Raw genomic sequence first — 23,286 nt, 5'->3', positions numbered from 1 at the left:
TGCGCATGCTCCCTGCATCTCCTCTCCATCCTCACGTCGAGGGACCTGAAAGCTTGAATAAAGATGCTCAACGTCTCGGGTCGCTGGAGCCTTGTCACCGGGTGAGTTATCTGGCAGAATTACGCAGAGACGAGTGGCGCAGATCCATCAAGACGACGACCTCGTAGCTTGGTTTCGGCGCGCGAGCGACATGGAACTGAAGAAATCTATTTCGGACACCGAGCGCGCGCTCCGGAGCTACGGAGCCGTGTCAGAAACAGCATGGACCACGGACAAAGGTGAGCATCGTGCATCAAAACATCGAGGTGTTCGACTTAGCCACTTGAAGTCTGTGTTTGGTCGCAAAAGGTTTCAGTCTTTGTGAAGCCAGTGAGCAGGCAGCGCTGAAAGGGTTAATGTGTGACTCACAAAGCTTTGGGATGTATCAATAGCGCTGCCTTGGTGCTGTAAGGCCGATCAACTCCCTGACGCGCTCCCCATGGGTATTGCGCCGTTCGTGATTGGATTGAAGCCACAGAAACGTCTTCTACAGACAACAAGACCAGCGTGTTTTACAGGCTGTGTGGTCACTTAGTTTAGTCTGACGTGATGCAGAAGCACGAAGCAAGAGGAGTCAGTAGCTGCTTACTGACTTAGAGTCACGTCTGAGTATTGTGTGATGTGTGACAGAGAGCGTGTTCCCTACTTTTACTGATGAGTGTGGAGGAGAACTTCAGAGCAGCAGACTCCCTCTGTGGAGGAGCTGGCATCAGCATGTTTCCTCTCCTTCAGAGATGACAGTAGTTGAATTTTCTGTCAGGTGGTGAATCAATGAAAGTATTGATATAAAGAATGATAAGAGAGCTGAAGAATGCAGTTTTGGCAGAAAAAAAAAACATTACACGCTGCAGAGCTGTCGTGTTAGGTGAATGACGCATGTATTGACAAAAGCAACAAAACGACAACAGACAGGATTCCCAGTTGTGTCCTGTACTGAGAAGAATAAGTGGTCACACAGCGGAGCATGGTATGGTACGAAGAAACTTCCAGACGAAGTCAGAGAATTCAAAAAAACATCCAGTGGATATTTTTAGACACAGAACCAGTCTTGCTCTCTGTCTGTCTCCCACACACACACACACACACACACACACACACACACACACACACACACACACACACACACACACAGCTAGAAAACAGCACAGAGGTAACTCAACCCACCCCACTTTCATCTCCTCTTATGTCTTAACACAAATCCTGCTTGTGTTTGCCTTCTACTTTTCTATTTTGTGTTCACCAGCTGTTTTTCCTTTGGAGTGAGGGTGGAGGCTCCAGCAGCAGCAGCAGCAGCAGCAGCAGCAGCAGTGTGTATGTAGTGCAATTGCAGTTTGTGTCAGTGGCATCTGCATTGGCTGTCACATAAATGCTGGGACTCCTGTTGTTGAGCCCCATGTGGCTGCTGCACCATGCACGATCCATGCTCTCCGGGCTGTACAGACCCCATTAAATCATAATCCTGAAGTACAGTGACAAGCAGGTTTGTTTTAATCTAACGGGGGTAATGTTATGTGTTCCTCACCTTTCCCTGGTGAACAAGCTCCTTTTAATTACACCCTATCAAAGCTGTTCTTTCATTGTGATGTTTTGAATGCTGAGTGTGTGTGAGCGGATGAGGTGAGGTGAGGATGAGAGAGACTTAATGCAGCTTGGTTATCTTATTGATGGTGAGCACGTGGCTGAGAGTGAGAGAAGACAGCGTTATGTGCAGAGGAGGAACGGAAGAAAAGATGAAAAAAAAAAAAACGTGTCTCAAACTTCAGCCTCTGCTTTAATCATACAAACTTGGATTTGGCGTCAGCATCACCACGTTGGGTGGTGATTCAACATCAGTGAGACACAAACAAACCAGGCCCTTCTGTGCAGACTTCTGTCGGGTATGGTGAGTCAGCTCCGTCCTCAAGTATCCGTGAAAAGTACCAGAAACGCACACTGCGGTTTATGTTGCTGCAGGACGACCAAGTCCCATAATGCTAAAGGAGATCTTGAGGATAAATGTCATGCATCACATCACCAGGATTAAAGATGAAAATAGTTTATTTACTCAGGTGTATGAGGACCTGTCAGTCTGTGGACTGGAGATTTTGTCCTCTTATAGCTGTGTTAGGGAGGGAACACTTCACAGCCAGTATGGACAGCATGAATATTTAAAGACACCAATATTCTTTCAAATCCAAATAGGCATGTGGAGTGTGTGTGGATAGATAAACCAAAGAATCTGGTCCCAGGCTCTTAATTGGAATATGTGCTGGGTATGGACATAATGCCCATGACTTGTTTTTCAATAGACCTTCCATGTCCACATATTTCAATCAAGCTTTGTGTTATAATTAAAAAAGATTATAAATAACCTTGATGACACAAGCATGACCAGGGTATACATTTTTCAACGACCTCACAGTGATGGTGGCCATTGCCCTCGCACTTGGCCATGAAGCTTTTAATAACTGTAGGACCAACAAGGCCACGGTGACCTGCATGCCCTCATCAGATGGGGTGGAGCATTCAGCTTTACTCAGTATGAGTGTAGTCATTCAAAGGCCGACAGGAATTATGGCATTGTTGTTCGCATCTTAGTCCAAGCACAAGGAGGAGGATCAAGGAATCAAGGAGGCATGTTTTCAGGCATCCTTTCCTCCTAGCCGTCATCTGAAGTGACATCAGTCTCTGATGACGCTAGCACAGCAGGCTATCAGTTGGAAGGTATTAAGAGCTTCGTGTGCCTTGCAGTTCGTATTTGCACAGATAATGTCATGCAGCCTAATTATAATGAAGGGTATTCGTCAAGGCCGCTGCCAACGAAGACGTGTGACTGTGAAATATCTCTGCAAGTTTCCATTAAATCAACATTTTCACAAGCATGTGCGCATTTTGTAAGAACTTTAATGTCGTTTATGTGGTGGATGTAAACAGATACACAAAACCAGAGTCTGTAGCACACAATAATGAGGTGTACACATACATGGGGAAGAAAAAGTATGTGAACCTTTTGGAGTTTCATGGTTTTCTGTATACTGTATACAGTAAATACAACATGTTCATTTGTGTATAGACCTTAGTGGCCAGTCAAGTGGCCTTTGTGCCCTCTGAAACTTCAGGACATTGAAGGTTAAATAGCCTTGTTCTTTAAATTATTTATACAGTATATATTTATTTTATAGCATAAGTATGACATCATCAGAGTAAATGAAACCTTCCTCCTGAGCCACAAGAATATTAAACAAAGGCTATACATTTGCATTTTGGGAGAAGGCACGCTGGATGACATGCAACACAGGTGCTAAAGAAGAAGAAACCAGGATGGGTACAGCACAGTTAATCATTTCATACGTAACTGTGTATTTGGTTGTGTACAGTAGATGCCAGTGAGGTCTGTTTGTAGCAGCGGTCAGTGCGCTGATCGGAGTATTTAGTGAGTGAAGTAAGTGTTTCCTGGACGCAGTGTCTCTGTGTTGGCAGATATGGTGAGTGTGAGGTCAGTGGTTCAGCTGAGGGAGTGATAACAGTCAACAAGAAGCCACAGCTGGTCATCAATCCATGCCAGTATTTTGTCTCTTCTACATCAGCAGCTTCACTGACGAGTTCCTTTTTTACAAAATGTCCTCAAACAGCCTCTTAAATCCAGTTTTTCTGCATTTCAAACCACACTCACATTAGCAGTAACTGTGAAGCAGTCTGTTTGTGTCTGAAGGTTTTTTTTTCTGTAGTTTCAACCCACAATCTCTTGAGCACTGCTCAAGGTGAAGCGTACTACGTGACAGACATGTCCTTGTGGAGGTAAAACAACATTTCCTCCTATAATTTGTATTGTTATTCATTGTTACCGTATGTGCCATCCCATATCCCATAGGTCATTCAGATGTGTCCATGGCAGAGAGCACCATGTCTCCAGAGGAGATCGAGGTGGAAATGACTCGTATCCAGCGCCTGCGAGAGGTCCTGGTGCGCCGAGAGTCCGAGCTGAGATTCATGTGAGTTGCTGAATAATCGCTTTCAGCGTCCCAACAGCTTCTTTTGCTTTTGTTCCCGAGCGGGTGACGAGGTTGGCCTTGTTGCCATGACAGTTGACATTCTCCTCATGACACACTGCGAAGGCTTTTAAGTATTTCCTTGTGATATAAGTCGGCTGTTTTAAGGCTGTTCAATACTTGCACTCCATTTGTTCATTGATTATTCAGAGGGTTGGATGTGCCAATAGCAGCCGAATGAGTCACCAGGATGAACTCACTCTCCTCATCAACATCAGCTGCAAGGATTATAAATCAGTGTTTGGGATGACATACAGTATTTATTTCCTACGCCTAAACCCTCGCTGGCTTTCTCGCAGCAATGTTGTGTCTGTGCTTTCTGGGCAGTGTGACAACCTGGGTGTTGACTAAGGCTGCAACACAGAAATCATCAGAAACTAGAGAAAAGGCTTTTCACACTTTGTTAGAGCCCAAGGTGTCGTAATCCTGTCTTATCTTGTTGGGTGTACTGTGTATGTAAGACACTGTTATTTGAGATTTGGCTTGAAAAATTATTTTAATTATTCATTAACATTTTTATTATTTATGTGCTAGCGTGAGACCTCCACTCTCTCCCTCACCTCACTCTGAGAAATCATACAAATTCGCTGATTACTTAGAAGGATGAGCCTCTCTTTGACCAGGGAGACTTCTATGTTTTGGAACATGTTTCTAGTGACTTAACTATTTCAAAAGTTTCATACTGTACAATATTGTTGTTCTACAACATTACAGATAATATTGCAAATTGAAACACAAGATGATTTTGATAAAAAACATTAAACACTAATTGTTTCTAAATAAAACATGTAGAAGTTGTGCTATTACACATAGATGATATATACATAAAATACAAATGCAACAATACTGTTTTGTTTTATCACCATAGTGCACATTTTGTTTTTTTCTCACACAATAAACTATTCAAAAGTAATGAATGTGAGCTAGGAAGAAATTATTAGAAATTGCACCTGTATAAAATCAAATTTGGTGTGGAAATAAAAGCCACTGTCTCATGCACTTTATTTTTCTGTTAAGGCTTTATTACGCTGTATCAGCCCTGTCACTTATGGAATTGAACTGTGTGTTTTGTAGGTCATTACACCTCTGAAATCTCCAGTGTGACAGTCGGCCGCTGCACATGTGAGAGAGCTCACTCATTTGAAAATATTAATTTAGACGCCCACTTGAAAGGCTTCATTAGACTGCCACGCTGCTTACAGCATCCCTCTCTGATGTCAGGATCTGTGTGACTCAACGCAGCACATAAACACACACACACGCACGCACACACAATTAGCAGATGGAGTGTCACATGGAGTGCAGAAGCTGCTGGACTCCACATGTAACAGTGAGTTAGTGGAACACAGAGAGGGAGAGAAAGGCGCTGAAGGGAGAAGAAGCAGGGAGGTGTAAAGTGGAGCAACAGGGATCAATGCAGAGGGAGGTGGAGATGAGGGAGGAGGCTGTGGATGAGTCATCAGCCTGATCCATCACTGGGAGAATTAGACCTGTGGTAGTTGTCACTGGTCCGCAGAGAGAGAGAGGCGGGGATTTTAGGCATGGGGGGAAAATGTTGAGGCTCCAGGGGCCAGACGTCAGGGCTGCAGGAGACGCAGAGAGCATGATTTATGTTGCATGTTTTTTTCCATGTGCACACACAGGAAGTTTACAGTAGAGCACAGTGACTGGTGTCTAAATGGTCTGCGGATGCAGCCATAAGATCGCAGCATGACACGACACTGGATGAAATGTCAGAAGATTGCCAACGTGAGTCATCTCATAGGAGGGAGTGAATGTGTGGACCATTAATGTAACCACCACCAATACCATCAATTCCAACATATGTTCAGCTTGGTCTGCTGTCCCTTAAGGGTTGGCACCATATTACTCTGCCTAGCATCATTCAGATAGCCAAAGCGGTTGTGGGAGCAGCTAACACAGTCTGTTCTTTTTAAAATCTGATTTGCTGTTTTCTTTCTGTTTTTTTTTTTTTTCTAGGATGGATGACATCCAGCTCTGCAAAGATATCATGAGCTTAAAGCAGGAGTTGAGGCAGATTGTCGCAGTACCAGGTGGAGTTCAAACACACATATTATGACACATATGTATACCTTCCGCCTCACAAACATCCAGCGCCAGCAAAACCACTTTAGACTGAACCAAAAATAGAGTTTCTGCCTCCTCAGCAGGCATGATGGGGATTTATAAGAAGTGTTGTTACACTAAACTAAGCAGGACAGGTCAGAAGTGTCAGTACGAGCTGATGGGAGCTGTCCGGGCAAAATGTCCAAAATAAAATTCACTAAATACTTGTTATTATTCCCTGGACATTTTCCTGCTGCATTCTTGGTGCAGAGTACAGTATAAACTGCTCAGTCAGTTGCAGCTTCTCCTGTGCCTCTGTCTGACATGCAGCGGGAAAGTGCTCGAGTGGTTCACTGACGTCAAATGCGTCACACATTGTAACACATACATGATGCTCTGCATGCAGAGAGCCTGGCAACAGGAGGAAGACACGCCTCCTCAGTGAGTATTTATGTATGTCAGTGTGTGTGTGTGTGTGTGTGTGTGTGCGGGAGGGGCAGGTGTTGCGTTCAAGGACGCATACACTGGGTTTTTTAATTATTTTACATTTTTCTTGATTTCTTTTTTCGTTTTATTGTCCAATTACAATTCTCCACAGTGTTATAAATTATACATGAGAATTCAGGCTCTGTTCATGATGTGACTGTGTTTAGGAGCCAGCTGACTTCGCTGTAAGGTCATTTTGTTAAGGTCAGGTATCTAAACGGTAGCTGCTGCTGTATTTCATGTGAGAAAGTTAAATATTAAGGTCTCCGTTCTGCCTGCTTGCCCATCCCTCCAGACATCTGTTTATTTGCTTCTGACTTTCATTTTCTTTCTTCCCGTCCCCCAGAGAAAGAAAAAACTAAGAAGCACAGGCAGAGGGAAGAGGAACTGATCCTGAAGATCCATAAACTAGTCCAAAAGAGAGATTTCCTGGTGGATGATGCTGAGGTGGAGAGATTAAGGTAGAGCACTCCGACACACAGAGACAGTTAATATCCGGGACGACGTACAGTACAGGGAATTGACTGCCTGTCTGTTTACTCAGTGCTCGAATGAACCACATCCACGGTCTCTTCCTCTGATACACATAGGATTGTTTAGAAACAGTGGGAAGGAGACTCATTAGAGTAAATGTGCGGAACCAATGTGAGCATGACTGAAGGCGGGGGACGGGATCCCTTCATCATCACAGCACCGCCTGCTGTGTGTGTGCGTGTGTGTGTGTGCGTGGGGGGGCCTGACTGATGACCGTGGCGGCGCATTGTCATTTTCTTCTTCATCCTCTGCCCCCACAGATAACCCACAGAGAGTGGAGTGACACGGAGAGATAGATAGACAAGCTATAAAATCCAAGACTGGTTTGAAATCACTGGATGAGCAACAGAAAGTGTTTATTTCCACACAGCGTAATCAGAATGATTCTGTATGCTGTAGCTAGAAAAGTGTTCCAAACACTGTTGTGTCTTTAGGTTGTGCTTTACTTGTAATAACAGAATACTCAAAGATTTAAAAATAGATAATTCATGTGCAATATATTCAATTTATTGTGCAATGAACAACATATTACAACTCTCTTACCTAATACAGAAGTTTAAAAATGACAGGGGAGTAGCTAGAACACATAACAGAGCCATGACATGTACAGTGGCTTCAGAGAGTATTCAGATTCCTTCACATGCTGCTCAGTTTATCGTCTTCATTTCAAATGGATGCAATTGAATTTTTGCCCCTAAATCTACAGTCAGTAATGCATCATTGGAAGCAACCTGCATTTTGCTAGTTGTATGTTATCAAATATAAAACCATTTGAACCCGTCACGATGTGCTGAATTATGTTTGAATTGCCAACTAAGAAGTGACTGTATTGCACCTCAGGGAGAGAGAGGAGGACAAGGAGATGGCCGAGTTCCTCAGGCTGAAGCTGATGCCTCTGGAGCAGAATCTCAAAGTCACGCAAAGTGAGTGAAAGGTTTAATACAACCCACACACAGTCAGAAAGAGACAGGAGAACTGTTACATCCCCCTTCATGATCATTTTCTGTTTTCTCTTTCTTTCTGACAAGATCCTCCAAAGCCTAAGAGACAAATCCTGGAGCCGCCTCCCAACAAACCCTCCATCACCAAATCTGGGGTGGCCATCATTAAGGATTGCTGCGGAGCCACCCAGTGTGCCGTCATGTAACCGACTGAGACTCTTTACGACCCTGCCCCCGTGTCAGAAACACACTCACGTCACATGATCTGCCATACATCACTTCCTGTGTCTCAGAGAACCTCAGTTACGGAGTTTCCCCTCCAAACTATTTAAGGGTCGGGTTTGTAATCTAAATAAAGTTTTAGTCACAAAAGGCCAGAGGTGTGGAAACTGAAAATGGCCGTTCCTTTTTTGCGGTGGCTATGGTATGTAGTCTATGATAACGCATGCATGCAGGTAGATGACTACAAGCACAATGTCTACAAAGTGAAGTCCTGGGGTTCTCTGTCTGCCAGGAAATGAACATTTGTCATGTATTTCTTCTTCCATTTCAGCCATTTATCACAAAAGCAGTGAACTTCCTTTTTCGAAACCCAAATCTCAACATTGCTGTCCTTATCCCAAGTGGGTGGAACATGTGTAGTTCAAACAACTTGGCTGCATATTATGCAAACGGGTACATAAATGCTAGATTGAAGTGGCAGCAAGTGAATACTGTAGTAGATTATAAATGCTTACAAACTGACACACGGTGAAGAGAGCAAATACAAGACTGCTGACACTGCAACAAAGATTAGGCTGAGTATCCTGGTCATACCAACGTCATCACAGCCATCAGCTACCAAGAAATACTGTGGTAGTGTGACATCACTCATAGTTATTATGGATATTGCTGACAATTAGCATCTTCTGAATCTCGTCTTTCGTTTTGATGATAAACACCAGGAATTGAATGCAACTCTTGTAAATGCCTACAATAGACTGTGTGTGTTTGAGTGTATTTAGGACATTAGTGACTAATGCCAAACAAAGTGTTGCTCTGTCACTTTACGTTCCTTCCGATAACCTAGCGTTCTGTAGTAGTAGTAGTGAATTGATGAATTTCCTAATGTTAAATATTGAACAAATATGCAGAAAATAAGCTGAAGCTACCTGTACATATGTTTAAATAAAGAGCATCTTTCAGGAACACACTGTGGGATTTTGTTTGGCAATTTAACCACAAAACACAGACGAGGCAGAAATGATGCTTGTGAAATTTATTAATGGATTTTTTTTTTGGTCCCTTCAACAATGTTAGACTGTTACAATGACTTGTTTGTGTGGTGAGGCAGTAAAACTGTGACTGAGGGGAAAGTGTTGAGCAGGTAAACAAAACATGGCAAGGCAAATGTTTTAATGACACAACAGCACTGACTAAAGGAAGTAAGTATTCTTCATTAGTAAATTGTCAGACTGTAGTTATGTTGTACCTGTAAGTAAGACAAAGTGACTGAAGTAGTAATATCCAATAGACAAAGAGACCAAGACAATTTTCTTTTTCAAACCCCACCAAACACAAAATTTCACTTACGCATTTCATGATACAAAACTATGCAGAAGTGCATATTATGACAGGGACAAGAGCTTCTCACTGGTGTTATCAGAAAGTAGTGAGAAGGCTAGGGAAGTTTTAACTAGGGAAGTTAAAAATACATCTGAGTTAGTTGCCACTGAAGAGCTAGGGTTTGCTCAAATATACAAAAAGTAAGGTGTTCATGCCACCCGATTTAAATCTAGACATTTCTTGTGAGCATTTTAAGCCACTTTCTCTCAATAGTAATTGTAAATCATTAATTATTCTGAGCTGCTCATCCCTTTAAGAGTTTTCTAGACAGCCTGTAAAACACTGCAGGAGAGACATGAAGCATAGCAGCCCTATTTAAAAACCTTTTGGTGAGTTGGCAGGTGGAATCTCTCAGGATTGAAGACTTCATACCAAGTCAAAATTAAGTCTGACAAAGGAAAAACATGTGGTATAAACATCGCTAAACACTGAAAGTGCACAGAAACTGAATAACTGGGCTCTTACCCATTTCAGAAACCTTCTCTCTGAACACAAACACAGCAGACTTTTGACTTCAGTGGTGCCTGGGTTGTGCTAAGCTTCACATTGTTTGGTGGCAGTTCAACAGCCTGCAGTCTGGTACACACTTAGGACAGAAGACAACAGAAAACCAATACACATCAATAAGTAAAAACTAATCTATGGGATGTAAGGGACGAAGGAGGTAAGACGGCAGTTTCCTTCAGCACCGTGGCAAATACAAGCCATTGTAAAAGCCCGGCAGATTCCAGAGAACCGCTGAAGTTCTCTGTGTGTATGTCAGTCTGTTCAGGAGGCTCCACGGAGCCCCCATGCTGCTCCACAAACAGCCTATTGCCTCCTGCTCCATCTATTTTCCCTAAAACGCACAACCATTCACCTTCTCATTAAAAATCAAAACTCAGGAGTGCTCACTGCTCCCCTCGAACTCTTCAACTCAGTGTGGACGACACCTCTGAGCCAGTGCCTAACAGCAGCAAGGTTGACTCAAAAAACCTTGAGCATTTCTGTGGCAACTGGCAGGGTGACACCAACTCTAGCATACTTTAACATACTTAAAACATGGTGGAAATAAAAGACTGATCTTAAAGTATGTCTTAACCATCATCTGTTCCTGTCTGCTCCTCCTGGGCTTACACCATGCATAAACTTATTTATGCACACCATGCACATTTCACACCAACTTCTCCAGTGTAAACCACACACAGACAAAATACATCTAAAAGAACACAAACGCACTGACTGCTGGCTAAAGACAGAGCATATTCAGTTCCTGCTGCCTAAGCAACCATCTGACTAGATTATTAAAGGGCCGCCCATTTCCCTTTCAGGCCTTTATTAGTGGCCTCAGAGAGTTGAGCTTTGCTTAAATTAAGTCAAAATACAAGACAAAGTGCTGAGAGCAGAGCTGTTGCAATATCAATCAAAAAATTCTTTGAATCCAAATTTCTATAACCGTTCAAAGTCTGTTAGCTTCCATTAAAGAAGACACTACCTAAACAGTTAATGCAGAAACTGTGGTTCCTCTCCAGTCCCAACACTGAGTTGCCACCAAACACGCCACACATTTAGGCCAAGCTCATCCACAGACTAAGTACTACATAATAAATGGAACTGAGAATACAATCTTCAAGCTACTTTCCAGCTGAGACAAAAGATGAAAATATACCTCAAAGAGAAGCCACCTGTGTAGAAGAAGAATGAAACAGGCAGGAGCTAACTTGGTTAACATGTCAAGTAAATTCACCACAAATTTGAAATTAGTTCAAAAAAGATTTTCTGTCTTTGGGGTTTCAGAAAGTAAATAAGTAAATAGATAGGAGGGTTTGAATATGACCCATGAACTAAACATCACTTTCTATTATCTGTCACTTTTATAAACTGAGAATGTGGGTAGCTACACTTCTTGGATTGATAAAGAAAACCTAGTTTCTCATTCCTAGCATTTCATTCATTTCTTACTAATACTGTCTAAACAGTGACAACTAACTCAGGTTTATTTTTTGCCTGCAAGCTAGCGAATGCCTAAACATGGCTCTAAGGTGAACATAAATATAAATTAACTTCCATCAGCTTGAAATCAAATGGGCTATGGTAAGTGAATCTAGTCAATTAAAGAACTGCAGAAAATCTGCAAGAAGAAAATCACAGCTTGATGAATGTCATAAGGACACTCAGATTGTGATGCAAAGAACAAAGACGGCCGATGAGTTACAACGCAGAAAAATGCAACAGCCTGTTAGGATGTAGAGTGGACAATATCAATGCTTTGCTTTTCGGGGTCACTTCTGTGTAGTGTGTTTAGTGTAGCCGGTCAACTCTTATTTAGAGTTACACTGCTAGAACTACTTTGTACCTATGTGTGAATGAAATCAGAAGCCTGCTGTGAATGAGAAGTTGGCAGCCAGCTTGATTCTGCTGCGTGTGGTTCTTCTGCTGGGACTGTCCACAGACAAAGGGGTCTTCATGTTGGGGGTCGGTGGGGGTTTGGTGCCTGCAGAGTCGTCTGTGCTGCCAGACTGCTCAGTTGAATCACATGCGGTGTCAGCTGCAGCTGCAAACTCAGGTTCATCACTCTCTGAAATCACACATACAAGTAGAGACTGAGCTGACACCTAATGGAAGACGGAAAAGGTACAAATTATGTGAGGAGAAGTGTGATGCTCTCATTAAAATTAATTTTGTTCTCTCTTGCATGTCATCTCTTGCTCTTCAACATTTTTTGAAAACTAGAAAGTACATATTGAATAATAATTAAAAAAAAGGCTTGCAAAGTTACCACAGCTATTTATGGTGAACTGATGAGTGCAAATGGAATACAAATTCATGAAATACAGAACATTAAAACTAACTTGCTGGTGGAGAAGTTTTCTCCTCAAAGTATATGAGGTCCGCCTGCTGGAGGACAACAGGGTTGGGGTGGAGCTGAGGTGATGGTAGGCAGGAAGGTACAGGACCACACAGCAGGTCCACTGGGGATGCCAGACACAACAGCTCAGACTCTGCAGCTAAATCGTCGCCTGACAGGTAGAAGACATTTAATAAAAACAATGAGAAATGCTGAGGGACCATGTAGCGAGTGCAGAGACACAGGTAAGATTTAAGTGTCAATATATTTTTAAATTCGTATTCTAAACATTTAGATCTTGGGCTGTGTATACAGATGTGTGGTACCTGAACTCTGGGCTCCAGAAGTTTCATTGCTAATAGGGCTGTCTCTGGGGCTTTCTATATTCTCTCCTGGCTGGGGGCTGTTGGGGACTGAAGAGCATGCCTTTGCTAAACACAACACAGAGATCCATATTATAGAGTTTCAATTCACCGTGCAGGCAGCAGCTCAGAAATCACTTCAGTGACACTTTTACCTTTCATATCGTTCTTTAAAACGATAATCCTCTTGTGACCGTGTCCTTTAATCCAGACCACCTGATGATGACATGCCCCAAAACAATTGAAAGTTTTTTTTTTTTTTTAAATGACACGTAAGCTTTGAGTAAAATCTCTGTCTTCCACTGCCCTCACATATGAGGACAGGTATGTCTATGATAAAAGTCTATGATAAAAGTATGGATGTTACTCCAACCTGTGGAATAGCACTGAGTAGCTCATCAGTGCTGGCATATCCATAAGAACGTGGTTCAAGGTTGCAGCTTGTAAATTTGTTATAAGCCCCCTGGAACTCAGTCAGGAAGATCTGGTTGTAATGGTAGGTGTGGAGCAGGGCACGTACATAGCGGGCAAACTGGTAAAGCCTGGTCAGCCTCACCCACCCTTCACCGTGACCACTGGCAGCTTTTCCATTTTCATCACTTTCTTCATGGTATAGCTATTAAAAAGGAAAAACCAAAACACTGTCATTTCTGCCTGTGGAAGGCAAGGTGAACATTGTGGTAGTAGAACTCTTCTCTCCTACTCACCTCCACGAGGTAGGGCAGACTCTTGAGTAACTCACTGAGGGAGAGAAACCCATATTCACATGGGTTGAGCAGGGCTCCGTGGGCAGTCAAGTAATGCTGGCTCAGCTCTTCCACCTTGAGACCCTTGATGACCTGGTCCTCCTCTTGCGACATAAGTATGGCCAGTAGCTGGGAAGTCAGCAACCTTAGCGATTTCCTGTTGATCAACTGCACTTCCCGACCCTCTGACCCATCCACAACCTTAAATTGAAAGAATAAAAACTTCAAACCAACTGCCACCATTGAAAAAGTGCAAATTTCATAGAACATTTAAGGTAATTGTGTTAAAGCTGGATAAGAGATGTGTGTTTTACCTTCACAACATGGCAGAGTTTAGTTAGAAGAGCTGGCAGAGAGTTGGCGTCGTAGTCCTGCAGGCGTAGACCATAACCAAAGGTCTTGCTGTACTCTGTGAGCAGCTGGCTAACAGGAAGGCTGGAGTTTTTCTGAGCCCGAAGCAGCTTGACCAGCTGAGCTGCAAGAGCCTTGATACGCTCCACTTCTGTCAGAGTCAGCACTTTCTCCTCACCACACTCCAACACCTGCCAAAGAAAGCAAACATTAGACAATTAATTTGTCAGAAGTATTAAAAAAAAGAAAAGAAAAAAAAAGGAAAGAGGCATTTAAACATTTTGACAGAGCACCACATGCCAAAAAGTGTGCATGAAATGAATACTAAATGAGAGAACAGGCTATTTTATGTTATCGCTTCTAACCAAGTTGTGGTTAGAAGTGAGTGCCTTACTCACCATCAGTATGTCAGGGATTGCTTCAAAGAGCTCCATAAGCTTGGTGAAACCATAGTAGCTGAGCTTGCACTGACGACCAAAGTGGTGGTGGTAGGTGGGAATAAACTTGCTGAAGGGCATTCGGCAGTGAGGCTGGTGACGAAGCAGGTCCACCACCTCCTTCCCAAACTGTTTGGTACGCTCCATTTCATCCACTGTCCGTTCTGTTGGAAAATAAGAGAAAAACAAATTCAGATTTCTTCATTCTGTTTTAAGATGTTTGCAACTTCGAAAAGCCTCTTGGCATATTTGACATAATTACACAAAACACCAAACAAAAACAAAAAAAACAAAACAACGGAGCATTAAAATAAGGTGTACACGGATACAGCAGGTAACGACATAGGTATGGAATAAAGTCCAACGTGTACTTTCACGTTCATTTGCAAAGTATTTTAATAACTAGTTTGAACAAACCTCTCTTTGGAATAGAGATGACTGTGTCAGTATCTTGATGTGTGATGGTGATAGTAGTGTCAGGGATCTCAGTCAGCAGGTCCATTAGATCACATATTCCATAGTCAATCACCCTCCAGTCCCTTGAGAAGCACCTGATAAACAAGAATTACAGCTAATCACAATACTCAGTTTTTTCAAAACATCTAGTTTTTTTTACTCAATATGAAAAAAACAACAACACCAACAAATAAACTACAAAACACAAAGGCTATTCAAAGACACGCAGTGTTGACTGACCAGTGGTAAGCCTGCATAAAGTCCCTGATTGCCACTTGTTTGCTAGCCTGAAACTTGAGCAGTTTGAGCAGGTCTTGGGTGAAGCGCTTCACCTGAGCTCGATGAGTCAGGGTCAGGAGACGTTTGGTACCCATGCCCAAGATCTGTGGGCAAAAACACAACATTCCACATTAAAAAAACAAAATGTAAAAATCTGACAAAAGAAAAAAACAGAACAAAAAAAAAGGCAAAAGAATACTGTATGTTGCTCATTACATCTACCTGCAGGACATGTGGTACAGCCTCCAGAAGCTCCAGCAGCTTGGAGTAGCCATAGTCAGAGACACGGCACTGCTTGGCAAAGTGATGGTGATATGAGGGTATGAACTTGCTGATGGGCATAATGCAAGATGGCTGACTCTTCAACAGATCGATAATCTCCCGGCTGAACTGGATGAGCTGCGGATTGCCAACTGGACTCTTGCAGCGTTGAATCCATGGCTCTAAAAATAATCAACAAAATTCAAACAATACTTATATCTAGCTAGTAAATATAGCACATTCAAGGTGTGGTATTGAAAGAAATTAACAGATTTAAGCTGAAATGTTAATCAAAATGACAACATTCTGAGACTTGTGAGTGATCTTACCAGAGTTTGGTGCTGGTGGTTTGTTGTGTATCCACTTGATGACTTTGAACCCATTCTGTGCAGTTACTATTGTGATACTGGGAACACAGGTAATTAGATGCTCCAGGGGAACACCACCCTCCAGTGTCTCATTGCCAAGCTGCAGTGGGCTAAATTTCGCAGCATAGCAGTCAGGAAAACTAAATGAAAAGAAAAATACCTTACACAGCTTGTAGTGTGTAGAAAATCTCCCATTTTATCTGAAAAGTTATCCCTCAGTTTCAGAGCTGGTTCTCACCTGAGCAGCGGAAGGGTACCATCGTGCAAGTGCAACAGACTGTGGACATCTGAGGCTAAGGTGCTTAATGACATCACAACAAATGGGATTTTGTAGGAGTCAGGGTCAAAGTCAGCCTCACTACAAAGACAGATACGCAAAAGTTTAGAAAACAGTGAGTATGAAAAATAAGGCTGCAGATCCGTTTTTTCATAGCAAGAAAAAGTGCAATTAAGGTAAATGGCTGGTCAGTCTAAGATGCTTCAGACTACTACTAATAATATTAAACTGAAATACTACAGGTTCAATCAGATTTTATATTATATGTGCATTTCATGTGATAAAGATAAAACCTGAAGTCCTGCTGTGCATAGTGTTGTCTGCAGACAGGTTCATGGTACTCCAGCTCCTCAAACACCACAGGGCTGCCGCTTGCTGAAGAGGAGCCCTCCTGGGACTGGGAAGACCCCAGTGGACTCTGACGGACTTGACTGCTGGGTAGAAGGCACACAAGCCTTGAGCCTCCCTGTTCCCGCACTGCCACCACTTCTGGTAGCCTGTATAAATCCCCAACCACAAGCTTACGGGAATATCTGGAGGGGTGACAAAAAAAGCATATAATCTGGTAGCACACACGCAACTTTGCAATACATGTAATTTGGAATTAGCATTAGCAAGTAGAATCAGAACATATGACAATAGTTTCAAAGCCATAAGTTGAAATCCAGCTTCTTACTTTTTCTCATAGATCTCAGTGAACTTGAATAAGGGAAGACAATTGGCAGGTGCATCCTGAAGAATGCTGATTATCTCCATGCTGTAAAATATACCACAATAAGCCAAACCAGAAAAACATGTATTCATGTACGCATGTGAAAATCCCACAAACCCCATCAGTCAGTGAATGCAAGTTTAACTCAGCATTTTTGCAAAACCTCCAGTGTAACTCAAATCAAAGTGTACCTGAGCATGGCAAGAGATTTGTTGCTACCACCGGTGATCAGAGACACCTGAATACGCTTGCCTCCGATCTTGTAACGGTGCAGGCCACTGACAGCGCTGATGGCCTGCTGTAACGACAACATCTGAATTGTGGCTTTCAGCTGGTAGTCTGTGTGGGGGCTAAGCTCCACAGTTTTCACCTAGAAAAGTCACAACACAACAAAATGTTCTCAGGCAGTGATTGTAATTGTAATTGTAGTTCAAAAAAAAAAAAAAAAAAAAAAAAAAAAAAAAAAAAGCACCCTCTGAAGTCTTACCCGCCCATATCTGGAGAAGGTGTCATGCAGGGTCTGCTGCAGTTCCTTGCGAGACATTCTGTAGTCCAGGTTGGCAACCTGGATCTCTGCCCCCTCAGTGAACGGCTCAAAAGGACCTTCAGGACAAGGACTGCGCGGTGCAGCAAGCAGAGGGGATGAGCGGCTAGACAGGCATGGGGATGCACTCCTGCTGTGGAAGAAGGGAAAGATGAGTTTAGAAGCAAAATTATTACACAACATAAATATAATGAGAGGCTAGAGAATCTGTATATCTGGAATAATGAATCCTCACTTCAAACATCAAACATGACTGATTTACACCTATTACATCACCTGGAGGACCATGAGCCCTGGGAGAGGACAAGGGGACTGAAGCTCCTCTGCAGGTTCAACTTGCTGAAGGCCGAGGGCGTGCTAATCTGGAACTCTGCTGAGCTCCTGTCCCCTTGTTCTACAGGGGATTCGGTAACACGGCGAGGACTGGAGCCCTCCCTTCTACATGGAAAGATGAAAAAGGACAGGGACACATGTAAGAGCAATATCTGTAGCTGTACAGTACTTTGTTGCACTGTTGTTGATCAGTATGGTGATGATGTATGACAACCTTTTAAAATAAGCAACATTACTTTCACTAGTAGCATTAGTTACAGTATGTAGCATATAGACAAAGGTATGACAACCTCTTATTTGTTTACATTATTTCCCTTCACAATGTATACCTTCTCCTGTACATGGATTCTCCAGTGAGACCAGGTTTTGACAGCTGCTCCAAAGTTCCAGCCTCACCATTACTGGGGGAGGAAGCGAAAGCAGCTTGTCCTTTATCCAAATGGTGGAAGTCCGTTCTAGTCTTGCCCTCTAAACTACTCAGCTCCTGAAAGATGCAGATCGCAATATGTTGACTTTCTGGATACTGTTGATATGTTTGTCTTGTAGGATTGTGAAGACACTAAATTTGTTAGTGCAAATGAAAGAGCTTATGATGTAAAAGAGCATAAAATAAAATGTTGAACTAGGGATGGGTATTTAAACATCAACTAGTTTACTAGAAAACAAAGAACCAGCCAATTTTTAACATCTGAAAGTGACAAAGAGTTCAAGGAAACGCTGATGCAGCCAACAGGAATGCCAATAAGGCCCTTGAAGAAACTGCTTTAATACATGATACAGCATGGTCCTCATGAGCATACTGTGATAAACCTGAAATCTATCTTTACAGACCATCTAATGAGAAAAGTCAATGTAAATGCCCATCTCGAGTATTAGTATTATCTATACATGTATGTATGGATAACATGATAACTTCCATGTACATAATTTTTCTAATATGTCCACACTGGTTCATTTACAATCAAGCAAGAAAAGCAAACCAAGTCAGGAACCACAAATAACTGAGGCACACACTTTGGAAAGAACACAGAAACTTGCCACTCACATGAAGTAGTATATCAGCACTGATATACTGGACTAAACACAATCAGAAAAAGCATAAATATTATGGGATGATAGAATGTGTTGATATGAATGATCAAGGAACATGCAGGACAACAAGAGATATGAAGCACTAACCAACAACTACAAATGAAGCTTAGCAAGCAGCCACAAGCTGTTAGTCAAGGCAGCAAGTAGAGGACACTGGGGAGAGGGAATAAGGCAGTGATTTACAAAGCAGCCCAGACATGTATAGCGGGCGATGGATGTTAATGGAAAGCAGGCACTGACGAGTCTGCTGACCTGATGGGGCTTGGCTGGAGCACCACCGGGAGGCCCACTGCACCCCCTCCTGGGGCTGTAGAGCCTTTCAAGCACTGGGTCAGGGGTGTGGCATGGGTGGGTTGCTCGCTGTGGCCTCCTGGGTGACCTGGGCTTCTCCAGGGGCAGAAATGAGAATGAGGATACAGGTGGGGCAGGGGCAAACATTGACTCCTGAGTTTGATAGGGCTGGGGCAGAGTCTGAATTTGAGGCAAGTGATGGTGCTGAGACTGAAGCTCAGGATCAGGACTTGCATCATCTCTGGGCCGTGGGGAGAAGGAGAGGCTGATTCTGTGGCCAAAGACATCCTCATTTTCCATTCGCTTGCGGGCACGTGCAGCTGCCTCAGGGCTGCCAAAACGGAGGACTGCTGTGCCCTGGGACATGCTCAGCACCTTGCCACCGCAGTTGTCTGACAGGCGGCGGAGCCTGAGCTTCACGGCGTTCCGTAGGCTCTTATCACAGTTGACAGGGAGGTTGTGCACATAGAGGAAGTTGAAACTGGGCTGAGGGAGTGGAGGAAGAGACAGCGTGCCTTTCTGGTTTGTATGGATTATACAATAAATTAGCAGTCTTCCCTTGAAAAACAATGTGGAGAGTGGCTAAGAGTGGCATAGCTTAGGAAATATAATATCCCTTTAAGAAAATATTGTACATCAACGATTGAGAGCATGATCTAATTCACATTCCAACTGCCTCACTCTCTGCCCTCTTGCTCCACACTAAAATACTGTTACTTTTACCAGCACCACCTTGCCTGCATTCAATAAAGAGTAGATCACAAGTATCTTTAAATCAAGTCCACCGTATATTTGTGTGACCAACCTGTGCTTTGACAAGCATTCGTGGAGGCAGATCAGCTGTAATCTGCTGAAAGGCCACATGGCGGTGGGCATGCTGCAGTAGGGCTGAAGATGTGTGGTTGCCATGGACCAGGATTATCTGGAAACCATGGCGATGACGGAGGTCACTCAACTCGCTTGCAAAGTTCACATCCGCTATTATTAAGGGGGGAGAAAAACAAACAAACAAACAAACAAACTTTTAGGCACCACGTCTTTTGTGGAAGAAGGCTGTAGTTGATCGTGAATCTGAACTGAACTCACAGGATACTAGAACGACAGTTGCAGGTGCAGTGTGGGTCTCTGCAAAACGTCGTAGGCTCTGGCGAAGCTTGTCATCGGCAGCATTCTTGGCTGTGGCGTTGATGTGTGCAACAGTGACCTTGTCGCGGAAAAGTGGAGACACAGCACTTCAGATTCTCATTTGTTTAATTTACAGCATAACCTTGGAAATCTCCCCCAGTAACATACATTGTTGTATGTACCTGGCAGTTGTTGAGCTCTTGGATGACGGCTTTGCTTTCCTTGCTAATGTCACAGACACAAATGAATTCTGCCTCACGATGACCTTGGAAGAAATAGCTGCGGATACGCTGGACCACAGCTCCAGCAGAGCGTCCACTGGGAACACTGCAGTTCTCAATGTCCCAGAAGACACCCACTGGAGGGATGTTCTCAGGACCATTATTCTCTGGAGATCCTAGCAAGCAGGTAGCAGACTGTCAGCAAAGATTCTTAGCCTAATTGGTTATTTTACTGCCATTTCAGCTCATTTCAATCAAATAACATTTCACATGCTCTTCACTTATATTCCAAAGATTTTTCCATTTCAATATCCTGAAGAGAAAAAAAAAAAAACTGTAACTAACCATACTTCTGGGCAATGTTACCAAGGCTGGTGGATGGCATGAGCAGCATGTTATCAGAAGAGGTACCACAGCCATTACAAATGGGAACAGGGAGAGGAACAGTCTGGGGAATAGGAACATTAGGCCACACTTTGTCTGACTCTGATGCCAGGCTATTGACAGGCTGTAAATAGGCACAAATTGAAGCAAGTGTCAGGATAACATTTGTAAAATATAAATCAAAAGTAATATACACACAGATCAGTTTTAGTTTACATGACTGAGGTTATACATGTGCATAGCCTAAAGTTACCAAAAGCAACTGTCATAGCACACAAATACAAAAAAGCCACAGTGACTGAAGAGTAACCAACCTTGAGCAAGCACTCCTGGCAGTAGTGTGCACCCTTCACCATTACTGTGTGTTCTACATTTAGGTGCAAAGGATTAGAGCGGAAGTGTGCTGAAGTGGTTGTAGTAGTCATGGTGGTCGTGGTTGGGTGATCACCGAGTGTGCTTCTCTGGGGTCTTCTGGCTGACGAGCTTAAGTCGAGATCACAGGTGCAGCAACCAGAAGAGGCCAAACAAGAGCCATGCAAGGGAGCAGGTAGAGAAGAAACAGAGGGAAGAGAGGAAGCTAGAGGGACGGAGGAGGGAAACAGGCTAGCTGCAGATTGACTGCATGGAAGACGTACAGTTGGGCAAGTATGGAGAAGCCCTGAGCAACAGGGGAGGTAGGGGTGTGATGACACAGGCTGAGAGGTAGCAACAGAAGAGGGAAGATGAGGTTTGAAACTAAGACTGAGCAAAGAATTGTGTGCGTCACTTCCACAGTTCAGGTTATGCTGATAATGATGAACAGATGAGGCCCCAGAACAAGGCCCAGACATGCTAATACTGCTGCTGCTGCTGCTGCTGCTGCTGACGACAGGTGCCCCTGGTGAGCCTTTGGCAATGTAAAGTGAGACAACACCAGCAAGGCTGCTACTGCTACCAACAACACCTCCGCCACCTAGTAGCCCATAGCCATCTCTGCTGCAATAATTGCAGTGAGTGCAAATGCTTACTTTGGGACCCGCCCCCTCTTGCTGCTGCTGTGATGATGGCGGCTGTTGTAGGTGGGAGTCTTGTGTAAGCTGAGGAGGCATGCAGGGAGGAGGCAAAGGGAGAGGGGCCAGAGAGAAGGGCTGGGATGACTGGGAAGAGGTATGGTGTAGGGGTGGAGGAGGGACATCTTTTAATTCCAGCACAACCTTTCTGCTCTCCATGCAATTGTTCTGTAAAAGAGAAAATGATCATCTCACATTATTTGTGTGAAAAAACAAGGTCAGTAGTGTAAAGAATTATTACATAAAACTCAGACTAATCTAGGAGCAAGACCAGTTGGAACCACAGCCCATGTTGCCACCATAAACAAATAAATCATCACATATTGTTAAGTAATATAAAATAGTTTGCAATAGTCTGTGTATAGCCCACACATACGGATCCACTGTTTACATATTTAGAAACCTAACCTTAAATACCTACTTCTTTATCTGTGTGATGAGGGGCAGGTGTCTCATTATTGGAGAAGCAGTCTTTGAGTTTCCATAGCAGGTTTGAGGCCTCCGTTTTGGGGTGACTGAGCCATGGGAAGGGTCTAGAGCTGCATATGGATCTCTCCTTTCCCAGTCCTTCCATCATACAACCCAGAGAGATCTTTCACCATACTTTTATCTCTCTCCTCTCTCATGCCTTCCTGTTAAGAGGAAACGAAAGTTTACACTAGTTACGCTGAACGTTACATCACGTTATTGAGTCCTTTAGTTCACAGTAGTCGTGTAAAGTCCTGACTGAATAATATGAGAGCACAGGTCTGGTCATAAAGTATGTTCAACTCAACACAGCTGCGTACATAACCTTTACAAGCACTTGGCAAGGTGGGTTGTTGTTTCTGGAGCCAACTTTACCGATGCGGAACATGCAACTAACCGAGCTGACGATGAGGTACAAGGTAGCTTGCTAATGTTATGCAATTTCTCTGCGTCTATTAAGGATAAATGTCGACTCTTCCGGAAATAGAGAGCTGCTAAGGGCCAGCTATGCGAAATTAGCAATTTAACGTTAGTTATTTATATTTAGCTCTGCTGCCTGGAGCTACCGCATTAGGGTAAGCTAACAACAAGCGCAATTAGTTAGCTTGTCAAAAGACGTTATCGCTCCCCCATACGACGGTTCATCGCCCTTAAATGAAAATGAATATTATTTGCTAATGGCGAACTATTTCTGAAATATCTGGTCGTTGAACTACCTGAGAAGGTCTCGTCTTTCACATCTCCCCCAGAAAACCAGTCTCCCTTTATCTGTGTCCCAGGAAACGCGCACCTTTTTGTAACCTACTTCTGCCAGAAAGCGAGCGAGGCTGTCGCAAATGTTATTATTGTCAGTGAACGCTGAATGTTTTTAAAATGTTGGAATTGGCACTGTCGTAAATGGTACGTTCAATGGGCTAACGAGTATATATGTATATATACTATAATATATCGTTTTTCAACATATTAGGTTTCATTTTTTTTATTTAGTTACAAAATACAGTGG

At 43.2% G+C, this 23,286-nt stretch overlaps 2 protein-coding genes across 7 annotated transcripts; one reads left to right on the top strand and one right to left on the bottom strand.

Annotated features, from left to right (window-relative positions):
* Positions 1–29: 29 nt before the first annotated feature.
* Positions 30–10,314, top strand: bmerb1 (bMERB domain containing 1). The gene is made up of 6 exons (XM_026360966.1): positions 30–278; positions 3,890–4,010; positions 6,048–6,121; positions 6,967–7,081; positions 7,995–8,077; positions 8,183–10,314. Exons 1-6 carry the CDS (start codon positions 191–193, stop codon positions 8,299–8,301), a joined length of 600 nt encoding a protein of 199 aa, XP_026216751.1. The 5' UTR covers positions 30–190; the 3' UTR covers positions 8,302–10,314.
* On the bottom strand, positions 9,339–23,109 carry LOC113162683 (meiosis regulator and mRNA stability factor 1). Of its 6 annotated transcripts, none has more exons than XM_026360958.1 (27): positions 23,000–23,109; positions 22,237–22,447; positions 21,081–21,983; positions 20,728–20,890; positions 20,344–20,558; positions 20,123–20,240; positions 19,842–20,014; positions 18,998–19,555; positions 17,983–18,137; positions 17,597–17,758; positions 17,264–17,453; positions 16,968–17,146; positions 16,741–16,821; positions 16,358–16,597; positions 16,026–16,145; positions 15,749–15,927; positions 15,381–15,601; positions 15,120–15,262; positions 14,841–14,974; positions 14,385–14,587; positions 13,950–14,177; positions 13,597–13,836; positions 13,263–13,505; positions 13,045–13,105; positions 12,854–12,958; positions 12,532–12,699; positions 9,339–12,257 (listed from the first exon to the last, which is right to left on the bottom strand). In XM_026360958.1, the coding sequence occupies exons 2-27, from the start codon at positions 22,390–22,392 to the stop codon at positions 12,052–12,054; spliced, it is 5,544 nt and encodes a 1,847-aa protein (XP_026216743.1). In that variant the 5' UTR covers positions 22,393–22,447; positions 23,000–23,109; the 3' UTR covers positions 9,339–12,051. The 6 variants fall into 6 exon arrangements, with proteins under 6 accessions (XP_026216743.1, XP_026216744.1, XP_026216745.1 ...); XM_026360959.1 differs by having other exon boundaries at positions 17,264–17,450; XM_026360960.1 differs by having other exon boundaries at positions 18,998–19,522.
* Between the last annotated feature and the right edge of the window lie 177 nt (positions 23,110–23,286).

This window comes from Anabas testudineus, chromosome 1 (genome assembly GCF_900324465.2).
Source record: "Anabas testudineus chromosome 1, fAnaTes1.2, whole genome shotgun sequence".
NCBI lineage: Eukaryota > Metazoa > Chordata > Actinopteri > Anabantiformes > Anabantidae > Anabas > Anabas testudineus.
The sequence above is the reverse complement of the archived record's forward strand: the minus strand, read 5'-3'. Positions and strand labels throughout refer to the sequence as shown.

Coding starts and splice junctions, on each gene's coding strand:
- bmerb1 (XM_026360966.1), top strand. CDS start 191: ATGGAACTGAAGAAATCTATTTCGGACACCGAGCGCGCGCTCCGGAGC. Junction 279..3,889: donor AGCATGGACCACGGACAAAG/GTGAGCATCGTG, acceptor CATATCCCATAG/GTCATTCAGATGTGTCCATG. Junction 6,122..6,966: donor GCAGATTGTCGCAGTACCAG/GTGGAGTTCAAA, acceptor CCCGTCCCCCAG/AGAAAGAAAAAACTAAGAAG.
- LOC113162683 (XM_026360958.1), bottom strand. CDS start 22,392: ATGATGGAAGGACTGGGAAAGGAGAGATCCATATGCAGCTCTAGACCC. Junction 14,975..15,119: donor TTTATGCAGGCTTACCACTG/GTCAGTCAACAC, acceptor CTTGTTTATCAG/GTGCTTCTCAAGGGACTGGA. Junction 13,506..13,596: donor GTCTGCCCTACCTCGTGGAG/GTGAGTAGGAGA, acceptor CCTTTTTAATAG/CTATACCATGAAGAAAGTGA.